This window comes from Rhincodon typus, chromosome 38 (genome assembly GCF_021869965.1).
Source record: "Rhincodon typus isolate 14 chromosome 38, sRhiTyp1.1, whole genome shotgun sequence".
NCBI classification, from domain to species: domain Eukaryota; kingdom Metazoa; phylum Chordata; class Chondrichthyes; order Orectolobiformes; family Rhincodontidae; genus Rhincodon; species Rhincodon typus.
In genome coordinates this window covers 7,104,733-7,119,261 of record NC_063369.1, presented here as the reverse complement: position 1 = coordinate 7,119,261, position 14,529 = coordinate 7,104,733, and the positions used below count along the sequence as shown (strand labels likewise).

General features: G+C 38.8%; 2 protein-coding genes across 2 annotated transcripts in view; one reads left to right on the top strand and one right to left on the bottom strand.

The window, feature by feature from the left end:
• The window catches only part of LOC109935584 (microtubule-associated serine/threonine-protein kinase 1-like), a 340,839-nt gene that overhangs the window by 24,685 nt on the left and 301,625 nt on the right, over window positions 1-14,529 (bottom strand). The window lies entirely within an intron of this gene.
• rnaseh2a (ribonuclease H2, subunit A) overlaps window positions 1-14,529 on the top strand; it is a 33,000-nt gene that overhangs the window by 2,809 nt on the left and 15,662 nt on the right. Inside the window, exons 2-7 of the mRNA XM_048617901.1 lie at window positions 1,270-1,341; window positions 3,267-3,393; window positions 5,606-5,693; window positions 8,962-9,099; window positions 10,908-10,995; window positions 13,719-13,842. Coding sequence (XP_048473858.1) covers window positions 1,270-1,341; window positions 3,267-3,393; window positions 5,606-5,693; window positions 8,962-9,099; window positions 10,908-10,995; window positions 13,719-13,842 — 637 coding nt within the window. The remainder of the gene's footprint in view (window positions 1-1,269; window positions 1,342-3,266; window positions 3,394-5,605; window positions 5,694-8,961; window positions 9,100-10,907; window positions 10,996-13,718; window positions 13,843-14,529) is intronic.

Sequence of the window (14,529 nt, the reverse complement as noted above, 5' to 3'; positions counted from 1 at the left end):
CACATGTTGAAATAACACCAATTTATTTTACATGCAGCAGGACTAGTTTCAAAATCTAGACAAGTGTCTTGTGTAAAATCTAGATTAATTAAACTAGGAGAAACTATTGTCCTCGGGCAAGCCTGTTGGTAACCAGATGATATGTTTAAGATAATTGACAAATGAACTAAAGAGAAGATGAGAAATGTTTTTATGCAGCAGGTTGTTATGATCTGGGATGTGCTGACTCGGAGGTGGAAACAGATTCTGTAGTAACTTTCGAATGGGTGTTGGATAGATAGTTGGAAAAGCAACATTTTCTGGAATATGGGAAAATAGCAAGGGAGTGGAATTAATTACAGAGCAATTTTTAAGAACTAGCTAAGGTACAAGGAGGCAAATGACTTGCTGCATTTTATAGTAGGAAAGAAAACCGGTACCCCACAGGGTCTAGGCCCAAAACGTCAGCCTTCCTGCTCCTATGATGCTGCTTGGCCTGCTGTGTTTGTCCAGCTCTGCACCCTGTTACCCCACATAGTTGTTTACCAAGCAATACAACAAAGGCCCGGCAATAGGTGGCACCTCCTTCTGTAATTTTTAGGATAGGGGAAAGCTAACTCTACAAACAGGAGAAAGTTACTTGAAAAGAGCGAATGTCAGCTTGGTCCATCCAAAACCATTATTTGGTAGAAGCTCCACGTCTGCAACTCTGTTTCAGTTTGATTGAAATATGTGGAAATCCACAGGATGTTGAATAATTTAATGGTAATTACGGTTGGTGATTTATAATAAAAATGCAGCTGGGACACCAGATTGCAGGGCAGTTTCTGAGTTGAACTGAGTCAAAATAGAAACTAGTCTTCTAGAACCAGACCAAGCAGCTTTTTAAAAAATGGTTGATGTCTTCCAGCAACAATGGACATTTACTGTGCTGTACTTTGATGATTGGGAATCCAATAAGTAAAGGCTTATTGCAAGCTACTTACCCAGGTGACATTGTATGCCAGACAGATTTAAGAGGTTTGGACAACTTTACTAAAAAAAAATTCTATTGTGTGTGATTTTTAAAACAGCAGTGACCAGTTTTGACTTTTTTTTTTAAAACCTTAAATTGTGAACCTGCGTTCACATCTGTCCTCTCCCAGATGACTATTGTCATTTGAATCTCTGTGTCATATAGGGCCACAAAATTAACCATTATATGTCCTGTCAGTCGACTCACTGACTTCTTCACCTGTGTTCACTGTTCAGGACTGTTGTGCCTAATGTATTGTTATACTGTCTTCTCAGGGCCAATGGTGTATGGAATCTGTTATTGCCTGCTTTCTAAACAACAGCAACTTGAGGAGCTCAAGGTTGCAGGTATGGAAGTCAAAATTTTTTTTTTTTTTTTAAACTTAAAAAGTCAAAATGTTTCTGATAATACAATGAAATTGTTAAATGCTGCCAAAACCCAAATATTGAAATGTCAAACAAGCAAGTATTTCATGGTGTAAGCTTAGTTCTTTATCACGGTATCAATACTGCAGACTTTGCTGCTCACCCCTTGGTCCAGGATGCTGCAACATTTTAAGTGTTTCTGATTATTCAACAAAGTCCTAACAATAGCTAGAATTAATCTGAAGTTTCTGTTGTGTATTTGGTATTGGTGACTAATTGCTATTCACAAAAGCTTCACAGACATGGCACTGCAAAGTTGTATCTTGTTGCACAATATTCAGCATAAACCAGGGATAGTAAAATGTAAGCGTCACTAATTGTTTTGTGTTTAAATTTTCTTCTTTAAGTTATCCTGGTCTCCAGGTCTTTGTGACCTTTCATGCTTTATTTGAAACCAAGAAGTGATGTGTGGCAGTTTCTTAAAAACCACCTGAATCAAATTAGCAGGAGGTACAGGTTTTGTGATTTCCAACTTTCCTTCCCAGCCCCAGAACAATGCCATAATCTTGCTAGTTCTGTGCTCGGTGTGGTTTAGATTGGGAATGTGGCAGAAATTGAAGATCTTCTGAAGAAGGGTCACTGGCCTGAAACGTGAATTCAGTTCTCTCCATTGAGACCTGCTGCCAGACCTGCTGAATTTTTGCAGCAATTTCTGTTTTTGTTTTTGTCACATGGGGATTTATTTTTTAATGTTCCCAAAATTAATTTTTCAAAATCAATTGCAACTTGCTGAGATGAAGGGAACCATTTTTTAAGATGTTGAGCCTCCTACGGTGTCATGGCAGCTCAGTGGTTAGCACTGCTGCCTCAGCCCCGGAACCCTGATTCAATTCCACCCTTGGGCAACTATCTGTGTGCAGTTTGCACGTTTTCCCCGTGTCTGCGTGGGTTTCCTCCGGGTGCTCCGGTTTTCTCCCATAGCCTAAAAATGTGCAGATTAGGTGGATTAGCCATGGTTACAGCGATGCTCTTCAAAGATCAGCGTGGACTCAATGAGCCAAATTACTTGCTTCCTCACTAGGGATTCTGTGATTCCTAGGGTGCATTTATTTGACTCGGAGAGTTGAAATCAAAACTTGCCATACAGCTGCTTATTCTCCTTTTATTTTGACTCAGGACCTTTGACTCAGGAATGCTTTCCCATTCTTCTTGCAATCTGTAGGTTTTTACAGTTGTGGTCAGGGGCCACCTTGCCACTTTCTGTTTAATCCCTGCTTATCTTTTATGCTGCTTGGTTTCACTTTTACTCTCTGGGCCTTGCCTCCAGAAGTGACCCAATCAACAGCAGAGATCACTTTGTGGGAATTGAAAGCACGTCCTTTGGTTTCCAAATGCCTAAATGTGTTGGTGGTCTACTGTGCTGCCAGGCTATGTTATTTTTGTCTTCACTTGTTCTTGTTGCCCCTACCTGATGAAGGGTATATTCCAGCTGCTAGGCTGAATGCAGATCTTGCTTGTTGATTTTATTTCCCTTTCTGCTTTTTTTTCCACTTACTTCCTGCTGCCTCAGAAAACAACCTCAGAAAGAAGACCCCTCCCACCCTGGTTATACTCTCCTCCAATTTCTTCAGTCAGACAGAAGATATAAAAGTTTGAATCTGTTTGTACATGTATTCAATAACAGCTGCTTCCCCACTATTATCAGACTTTTGAACTGAGCTCTCAGATGTTCATGTTCATGTTAATCACTTCTCTGCAACTTCTCTGTGGCTGAAACACTGTATTCTACACTCTGTACTGCTCCCTGATGCCTGTATCGAGTGTAAAACAACATTACACTATAGCTCAGTATGCGACAATAACATACATATCAAATCAAATCAAATCAAATTTGTTCTCTCTTCCAGACTCCAAGACACTGACAGAGAAAGAGAGAGAGAAACTGTTTACTAAACTAGATGAAGCAAATGATTGTATTGGCTGGGCCTTGGAGATTCTTTCGCCCAACGTAATCTCAACTTCAATGCAGCAAAGGTATTGCACAGCGTACTTATGTAATGGAGTGAATGCTTTGAGGCACATTATGGCTGGAATAAGATGAAGATAACTGACCACATACAGATGTCGCAATGGGCTGATAATTCCACTTTTCTTTGTGGGAAAGTTACACTTGGCAGAACTTGATACAATAGATGTTGAATACCCTCCCTTCTATACTATCTTCACAAATGAAATGTTCCCTTATGATTAATTGAGATTTTGTCTTAATTTCAATATTAGTGCTAAATTTTAATATTTTTAACCATGTGGAAGTTCTGCCATTAGGGTTGTCTGTCTTCTCAGAATTGTTTTAGCTGAATTTTAATGGCCCATTAATGACCATTTAATTACCTTCCCTTTTTTCTTTCCATCCTTTTATCAGATGTCAATTATTATTCTGTAATCTTGAATCCTCATTGCCACACAGAAGCTTCATGCCAAATGTAAAACTAGTAAAATGATTGTCTAAAGTTGGTAATCTTACTTCAAATCATTGACAACTTAAAGCATGTTGATACCTATGCTGCTACCGCTGAAGGTGGGATTGCAGGTGATTAAAAAGGCAAATGGAATTTTGTCTGCCATTGCTCAAGGGATGGAGTTTAAAAACAGGGAGGCTATGCTGCAGCTGTATAGGGTCCTGGTGAGGCCGCATCTGGAGTTCTGTGTGCAGTTTTGGTCTCCTTACTTGAGAAGAGATATACTAGCACTGGAGGGGGTGCACACGAGATTCACTCGGTTGATTCCAGAGTTGAGAGGGTTGGATTATGAGGAGAGATTGAGTAGACTGGGATTATACTAATTGGAATTTAGAAGAATGAGGGGAGATCTTATAGAAACATATAAGAGTATGAAGGGAATAGATAAAGTGGACGCAGGGAGGTTGTTTCCGCTAGCAGGTGAAACTAGGATTAGAGGGCATCGTCTCAAAATAAAGGGAAACAGATGTAGGACTGGGGTCAGGAGGAACTTCTTCACCCAAAGGGTTGTGAATCTGTGGAATTCCCTGCCCAGTGAAGTGGTTGAAGCTACCTCGCTGAATGTTTTTAAGACAAGGCTAGATAAATTTTTGAACAGTAAAGGAATTAAGGGTTATGGTGAGTGGGCGGGTAAGTGGAGCTGAGTCTCAAAAGATCAGCCATGATCTTATTAAATGGCGGGGCAGGCTCGAGGGGCCAGATGGCCTACTCCTGCTCCTAGTTCTTGTGTTCTTATGATGCCTACTACAGTTTTTGGAATAGTGCAAGTGGACAGCCCAACAATTTCATTTATTTCTGATCTCCAATCAAGGAGTGCTACATACTGATTGCGGGCCTATCAGCTATTGGTGACATCTTTTTAAGGTTAGAAGAAAGCTGGCAAGTTTGGAACCCTAGCTCTGCTTGCTCAGCTTAAAATGCTGGCTTGTATTGGTTGCAGTCATACTGCAGTTGCTGTCCGGCATCAAGCACAAAAACATTTCTCGTATGGCTTCATATCAGCTGGAGAAGATCCAAGCTTGTCGGAACTGCGTAGTAGGTATTTCAATTTTGATTGGTAAAATGCTAGAATCACCTCATTCTGGAGTAAGTACACCTTCTAACTTTCTGATCCTGTTCTCCCCTCTGTAGTGTTTTAACAGCTTTCCACAGGTTGACAGCAGTTGCTGTATAGGCATCAGTGGGTGTGATTTCATGGCCTACTTGGCATAATACATTTTAGCTATGTGCAGATCTTTTCATAAACCTTATTATAATCAATGCTGTGGAAATCTGTGCTATTCTTGTGAATACAATTCTTTGTGTCAATATCAGCTGCAAAACAGTGGAAACAAAATTTAAATTGTATTTTATTTAGTTTGCAATCCAAAGAAAAAGAGAATGCACTTTAACACTCCAGCACCAACACCTTGTGTCATTTGAGGCACTGCTACTTTAATGAGAGAGTCACTCAGCACCCAACAGCTCTTCAAAAGGGTTCAAGAACATGAAAAGTTTCAAAGGGGATTCATTAAGGGCAATCCCACAGATTGCGCAATGCCATTTTATGATTTTAAAGATTTGCTATTTGTAGCATTGCTTGCAATCTTGCTGTTGCAAGATTGATACACCTGGGACAGTTTTCCCTTCTGGTAGTTAAAAAGAAGGCAAAATTCTTCCACATAGTGAACTAAAGGTTTGAAGCCATCAATTACTGACCATGTTTTATCATTTCTTGTCCTCATCAGAACTAAATATAACCTGAATGCATTGTCTCATGATGCTGCCATTGGACTCATTCAGTATGCATTGGACAGTGGCGTTCAAGTGAAAGAGGTGAGGAGGAAAAATGTGCTGGACATAGTTCTGTGAAAGAGATAATTGCATTTCTGCTTGTGACTGCTTAGATCTCTGCTACTACTGCTCCTTTTAAAAATTTAGTTCTCCTAAATGTTGACTTGCTACTTGAGTCATCTTTAAGTGCTGCCTTCTTCTCTATCAGTGAGCTTTCAGTTGAGCCATTCCTTGGGATGCTGTTGTCTTTCTCTGACCTACTGCTCTTGGAACCCCCAAGCTTGATTTTTGCCATTGAGCGTGGCATTTTTAAAATACTTTTATTCGTTCATGGAATGTGGGTGTAACTGGCTCAGCTAGTTACAGATCACCCTCGATAGATGATATATCCTTGACAAGTGGGTGTGACCTGCCTTCATAAGTCACTGTAATCCATGTCATGTAGCTGAATGATGCTAGAGAAAAAGTTATAGAATTTTGACCTAGTGACAGTGAAGGAATGGTGATTCTAGATATAAGTCCGGATAGTGTTGGTTGATGGGGAACTTGCAGGTCTTTGTGTTCCCATATATCTGCCGTTGACCTTCTAGGTGGTAGAGGTCATGGGTTTGAAAGGTGCTATTGGAGGATCCTTTGTGAGTGGCTGAAGAGCATCCTTTGATGGGACACACTGCTGCCGTTGTGCATCGGTACGGAAGGTGGTGGAGAGGATGCCAATTAAGCAGAAAGCTTTGTTTCAGATGGTGTTGAGCTTCTTGGATATTGTTTCAGCTGCACCTATTCAAGAAAGTGGAGAGTATTCTATCATACTGTAGATTTGTGCCCTGTACTTAGTGGACAGGGACTGGGGGAGATAGGAGGTGAGTTATTCACTGCAGAATTCCTAACTTCTGACCTGCTTTTTTTAGCCACAGTATTTATATGGTTGGTCCAGTTCAGTTTCTGATCAATGGTAACTGCCCAGGATGTGAATAGTGCACGAATCCGCAATGGTAATGCCTTTTGAAATGTAAAGTCAATTTTAGAAAAGTTATCAGGAAAAGCATGAAATTAATTCTTTGTTATTGGATCTTTGCTAATTGACCAAAATTGAAATAATTAGACAATTGCTGACCGAACTTCGAGAATAGCATGTGTTATTGTTTAACCTCCAATGTTGCTGTAAGTAATGCATGTTTTGATTCTGTTTGTATCTTAAAGTTAATATGACACAATGCGTACAGCTGAAGGAGAAAAACTAAGGCAGATGGAGCACGACCTGATTAATTTAAAAGCCGTTGTTTTATACTTCTTCTTATGTGTGAGAAAGGCAAACCATTGAATCCGGAATCCTGAACGTACTCCGATTAGGTAGCATTTGTGGAGAAGGATGCAGAATTAATCTTTCAGGACAATGATCTTTCACCAGAAGGGTAGAGGGCTGTGATGTGATGATTGCAAAGAGGAGGGAAGACATCGTTCAGCTAAGCATTTTGCTAAGACTGCCTTTTATGTGATTGCACTTACTTTAGTTACTTAGTGTGATGGGAGCATTTCCTGCAATGAGATTGAGTGGATTGTTGTGGCGAGGCATTGGCCTAGTGGTATTTTTGCTAGACTATTCATCCAGAAACTCTGTTAATGTTTTGGGGACCACGGTTCGAATCCTGCCACGGCAGATGGTGGAATTTGGATTCAATAAAAAATAAGTCTGGAATTAAGAATCTACCATGAAACCAACCATATTGATTGTCAGAAAAACCCATCTGGTTCACCTAATGTCACTCAGGGAAGGAAATCTGCCATCCTCACTTGGTCTGGCTGACATGTGACTCCAGGCCCACACACTGACTCTCAATTGCCCTCTGGCTTACTAGGCTATTTCATTCAATTGTACCAATTGCCACAAAGTTTCTTCAATGGCAGCTAGGGACAGACAATAAACACTGGCCAGCCAGCGATGCCCATATCCCACAAATGAATTTTAAAAAAGTTATTGGTGGCATTATTCAATTGGGTTGCTGATTTCATAGTTCCTTTCTATTTTTTCTCCTCAAAAGGACAAAAATCCACATAGTTAAACATTTGCATTCAATGCTTTTACGCAGTAAAGCAAGCCAAGATGTTTCAGATTTCAAAGAAACAGATGCCAAGGGATACAAAGGATTGAGAAAGTACTAGATTGAGCAGAGGAGGGAAGACGTGTTTAAGCTAAGCATTTTGCTAAGACTGTCTTTTATGGATAGTAGACACAAGAAATCTTGAACAAAGTAAATTCTACCAGGTCACAAAAAAATTACTGCCATAAATATCAAAGATAGTGATGGTTTGATAACCTGATTCTCATTAGATGGCTGGCATGTCAATGAGGAGTTTTAGGCAGACACCTTTGTCTTATTTCGTGGAATATCTGTTCTGAAATCTCTGCTGCCATTTTAGCTTCTGTTACCATCTGCTTCTGAGGACTATGTAACATTTGGCTTTTTTTTTAAACTGCAGGATAAAATTTTAGAACTAGATTGGACAAGATCATGCAGTCTTGCTTCAGGTCTCTATTTGAATAATTGTGTACCCCTGTCTAAAAATAACAATATATTTTTATGCTTTACCATGGCAATGGGCCTTTCTTTTCAACTGACACCGTATTCTGATTTTTAAATATATATATTCCAGATGCATCTCCTGTGTCTTGCCCACTCTTGGCGCAACATATAGGGGCTGTTTTGAAACAGTTTGACCAGCTTATAAATTGGTCCAGGGTTATACCAACTTATTAACCCACTAGCATTTTATATTAGAGCCAGAGCTACATTTCATTGTCCACTTCAAGCACAAACCTGGTTCATAGAGGTCCATTGAGCTACATGGGAAGAATTGGTTCAACTGGTGAATTAACTTGAATGATAGTCCGTGAGAACATTCGTTAATGGCTGGAATTGAATAATCATTTTGCTATTTATATCAATAATAAATTAACCCCATTGCTTTTATCTGAAATTGATTCATCTAGTTTCAGCTACGATTAAGTTGACTTTTAGATTTGTTTTCATTTTATGTAGAACAGTTTAACTATGCACATGTACAAAGTGATAGGTCACACCTGTGCTTCCTTGCACAGTACATGCCTAATCTTGCCTGAATTGCATGTCTCATTCTGTATTTTTTTTAAACAATTATATGTGGTATTTAAAAGTCACTGTTCCAGTCCTCCATCTGGAGAGTTTTTCTGCCTAGCTATGTGAATTCTACAGTTACCATTCTTATTATGTAGAACAGCTAACACTGATTTTTATATTGCTGCATTAATAACTGAATCTCTGCTTATCCTTAGGTTTATGTAGACACAGTGGGACCTGCAGAAAAGTATGAGGCAAAGCTGAAGGAACGTTTCCCAGGGCTGGAGGTCACAGTCAGATCCAAGGCTGATTCCTTATTCCCAATAGTCAGTGCAGCCAGCATCTGTGCTAAAGTGAGTACTGATTGCTAGGAGTGTGTTTAAGTTTTCTCTTTTGGTCATGGGAGTACCTTTTGCCACATGGACTCCTGCAGTTTAAGAAGAAGATTCGCTACATCAATTTCAAAGGCAAACCAGAGACAGACAATAACTTTCACCCCTACCAGCAATGTCCACTTCCGGATAATGAATAAAAGTATTTGAAATTCTGGTTTCCCAGTTGAAATAAAGACATCTTAAGCATTTGAGGGAACAATTCATGCACTGTATTTAGCAAACTGGTACTGTATCAAGCTAAGTCCTCTATAACTCTACTCTCTCATTTTCTCGCTAAGGTAAATTGGCCATTCTCCTGAGTAAACTGTAGTTTTGTATCTAAGGTTTTAAAGAGGAATTCCAGAATTATTTTATTTTAACAAAAAATATCATTGCACTCATTCTCACAAAGTGCAATTTAACACAGTGCAATTTAGCACAAAGTATTTTGGGGTATAATTACAGCAATGTACTGTCACCCAATTGCAGTCTCCTCCCTGATAGCTGGAATGGCATAGGCCAATGAGGCAATTTTACTTCACTATCTCTGGTACTGCACAAGGGGAAAGCTCATGGTGAGCATCTGTGCTTTGCTATGCTTGCTTGTGTGGAACAATGTCTTCAAGTGCAAAGTGTTTGCAAAGAAATCCAAGTTGTTGATGACTATTCCATATTTGTTAAACTAGTCTCCTTTTAAATTCTTTGGTTTATCTGTATTCTTTGGCTAATATACTCATAGACCCAGGTTCAAGTCTCACCTGATCCAGGGGCGTGGCGTAACCTCTCTGAACAGGTTGATTTTAAAGTATCTAGAACATTACAGAATTCAATATGTGAGTGACTTAAAAATACTGATGTATTCAGGGGAGAAATGGAATTAAGATATAATTTATTTTACATACTTGAAAAAATATTCTTTGCATCTTTGACTAATGTACTCATAGATGGCATGGATATAACTAATTCAACACTGCTATCTTTCTGCTTCTCACCAGACTTTTGGACAGGTCTTGATTGTGTCTTGAGTTGCAATTACTGATTAAACCATCAGAGGGCAGTGTTTAGACACCTGAAGTACAGCAGTTTGGAAAGAACTGGTCAAATGGGTCAGTTGTATGAATATGTTCCCTAAACTACAAGGCACATAAAATGTAATTTCATGTCCCTCTTTAATTTTTAAAAGTTTTTCTGTGTTGTTGATGTGTAGAGTGAGCATGGCTCTATTTCCTAGTTTACATAATGCTCTTTCTAGTTGCATAGGAAGGGTTTGACTGGAAAATTATGCCCTTAAGGTGGCAGTAGTGGGTCACATTTGCAGACCAATATGGGGAAAAAGAATATTATTTGAATTTGCCACAGTTTACAATATCTAATGAAACCACTGTGGAGTGTATAATATATTTCACTCCAAAGCAGACGTGAAAATAACAAATATAGAACACTATCTCTTGATGTGTAGTGGTAGTGTCTCTACCTCTGAGCCAGAAGATCCTGGTTCAACTCTCACCTGCTTCAGAGGTGTTCTATGACATCTCTGAACTGGCTGATTTAAAATATCTAGTAGACTATTTTTAAAGAATTCAATATGTGAGTGATTTAAAAATACTGATGTATTTGGGGGAGAAATGGAATTAAGTTATTTACATACTTGAAGAATATTCTGATTTCCCATGCATTACACTTCCATTTAAAAATCTAACATTAATTTAGTAATATTGAAATTTAACTGTAACCTTCAGAGTTGGTGAATCAGTTTCATCTTGTCCTTTAACTTGTGTGTCCTTCAGGTTGCCAGAGATCATGCTGTTCAATCGTGGAAATTTGTTGAAGACCTAGGTGATATAAACCTGGATTATGGTTCAGGGTATCCGAACGGTAAGAATTACCAGTAGGAAGAGGGTCATTGGTTAATACAGTACAGAAGTAATGACAACTGTTTGGCATTTTTGTTTGGAGGATGATATGAGAAGCTTGCACTGGGTCTTCTGAAGGAAGGAATAGAGAATGACTGTATATTCATCCGTTCACTTCTTCCTACTCAAGCTTTCCACAAGCCTCCCATTGAGTAATGTTGTTTCTTCAAATTTACTTTCAGCCAGTTTCCATTTATGGCATTAACTTCTTGGGAATAATGAAAAATAATAATCTGGGTTTATCGTGCCTCAAGTTTACTATCTTGTGTATTTTGAGGTTGTGGGGAGATTGAAGAGAAATGAGACCTCCATTTCTGTGTCCCAAACCCCACTCTAAACTGATCTCATTATGAAGAGCAAAACTTGACCTGCTTTTAAGGTCTTGTGATTTACTTTTGAAAATGGCCATCAGAATGCCTTCGTGATGTATTCCGGTGACTGACTTGCTTATCTACTAGAATAGGGAGAAAGGAACCTTAAATATTAATTCACAGAACATGTATAAAACAGCTGAGATATAATATCAGGAATTCAATACTTTTTATCGATACATTTTGCTGACTGATGAAAACCTCTTGAGTTCCTGAATGTCAAATTTGAACCTGCACCCACCTCATTAGATTTGAATGCTTGCACTCATGTGGCAATCTTACCATATCCATTATATTCCCCAATGCGTGTTACAAAGAACCAATAACTTCTAAAGTGCACCATTGTTGACCTATAGGTGAAATGCCAGTGCACAGCAAGGTCTGCAAACACCAAATATAACAGTCACAAGGTAATCTGCTTTTGGTGGTGTTATTAGAGGAAGAGACATTTGACGACTAGGAGCTGTCTCTGCTTCTTTCCAAGAAAACATCAGGAGATGTTTTGTACCCAGTTGAGCAGGCAAGAAAGTCCTTGTTTTAATCATAATTACAGCATCTTCAGCACTGGAATGCACTACCTGGGAAGGTGGCAGAAGCAGATACTATAGCAATGTTTAAGAGGCATTTAGACAATCACATGAACAGGCTGAGAATAGAGGGATACAGATCACGTGCAGGCAGATGGGATTAGTTTAGAACAGCACTTCATGGTGAACCCAAGGGTCTATTCCTGTACTGTACTATTCTAATGGAATACTCCCTCAGTTTTGTGATACAGGGTCAGCTGAGATTGTCTTCACATTGTTAATAGAAATTGAGTGCATAACCTTCTGACCCAGACTGACATTTCCTGGGCCACTGTACTGCAGCTATGCAAATGGCTAATAGAGATCTTGTGGTGGGTAGACTTTGTATCGTGCGTTGGTCTAGGTTTGGTATTAAAGGCACAGTTGTATTATACTTATGCATGATCTTGTGCAGATGAATTGAATGAAGTATTGGTTTGCTGTTAGAATTTTCTTTTTTATTTTTGCCATTTAAACCTGATTTATTGATTAAATGCTGAATCGTACAGTCAGAGAGAATGTTTATTAGTAGTCGTCCGGTAGTACAGAACTTGAGTATTATTGAAAAAGAGACATTTTTTCAGAGTTTTTAACCTTGCACTCAACAGGATTTTCGCAAGAATAATTATGAATTGTCCTGATAAGTGAAAGATGCAAAACTTACGAAATATGTATTTTTTTAGCGATTATATAATAATATTCATTCTTCAATCAGCAAACTAGAAGAGAACTTCTTTAATTTCATGAAAAATATTAAAAAGCAAGGGGTTTTGACCACTGTTGGGCATTATACAATGTCACATATTGCATTTCAAAAGTCTGGTTTCTCATTAATCTTAACTAACTTTTAAGTGTTACTGAGCATGACCAAAAAACTTTGAGTAGCATACATGTTGAACTAGAAGTAGTGATCTGAGTGCAGCATAAATAATGAAGTTTTGTATCCAAGATTAAGTATACAAGAGTCAGAAAGTGAGCTGAGTGTTGTAGGTGAGAGACGTTATGGTTAATGCCAAGGAAGGAGTTCGTGCTGTGCCGTTTAGTTGTTAGTTCTCACATTGGTGAGGTACAATACTTGCATAGTGTATGAATCCTGCACCACTCTCGTTTTACGTGTGCCTACAGGCTTGTGTGTTTACTGTACCATGTTGAGTTATGTTGAAATGTTGTCAGAGCAATAGGATGTAAACTTGTGTGTGAGATTCTCAATACATCAGAATTGATTATCATAGCCTTGCTGCTTGGGAAGAAATCAAATAAAGTAGAAAATGGGATCTTTATATTTTGGGAAAAAATCTGTTGATGCACAAGAAAATTCACTGGCCTTTTATTCAACATTCGCAGGATTCTCAGAAAACCTGAATCTTGTTTTTTAAATTGTAGTTTAATTAAGATGATTTAGTTGAATTTAACTAGCAGCAATAAATAATTGGTGGGTTTTATTTAATTGTTGAGTTTTCCTGATGTAAACTCTTATACATTTGATCTTTGTGCTTTTTCTTTTGGTTACCTGGTCTAGGATTTGCAATTCCTCTTCACATTCTACTCAGTGTGGGGTACTGTGTAGGTAATGTAATTGGCTCTCTGATGCAATTAAATATTAAACTCGGTGCAGCGCTACAAATAGCCACTGCATCTGTCAATTTCCTTATGTAATAGGGATTTACACCAGAGTACTCTAGAGAGGAGTTACCTTGTTTTCAAGGATTTAATTGTTTTTTTTCATTTGCATCTGTGTTTCCTTGTAGACCCTAAAACAAAAGACTGGCTGGAGAACCAGTTGGACCCTGTTTTTGGATTTCCGCAGTTTGTGCGCTTTAGTTGGAGCACAGCCCAGGCAATTCTGGATACACGGGCAGTACCTGTCCACTGGTATGTAACAAATTACATAATTAACTAGCCCATGTTACAGAATTTAGTTCAAGGAGAGAGTCTTGTCTCCTGAAACATATCATTGGGTTCAACTTGCTTTTTATAAGTCCATCAGATGTTGATGTTTTCCAGTTTTCTCTCATATTTCTGACCTGTCTCTTCCCCAACATGACTGTTTGGATCACCAGTCTTAATGCTGGGCTGCATCACCACTGTGTCCAATTCAGTTCAGACCTGGTTCTGCAAGTATGTTATTTTCCAGCAGGAATTGCTGGATGTCCTTTCTCAGGAAGAACCTTCGTTTTCTGCTGTAGTCCAGGGTTGCTGAAGCCAATAGTAAAACCTCTGTTAATTAATATGTAATGACAGTTATAGTACTAGAAGTAAACGTAATGAATATTGCTAGTCCATGTCAATTTTCTCTCCTTGCTTCCTGCTGCCTTGTTACAAGTTACTGTTAGGATATTGCCTTACAGGCGCTGCCCACTCTTCAGTGTCTCATCCAAGCTGGAAATTATCATTTGCAAATTTAGCATTGGGGTTCAACAGTCTATTGCTTTGGGAAGCATCAGAACAAAGGCCAATCCTAGTTCTTGTCTGATGAGTGCACTTGTTCTTTATTACAAGGGTCACTCAGTGGAAATCAGGAGTGAGATCCCAGGTTGATTGTTTGTTTGTTTTTCTTCT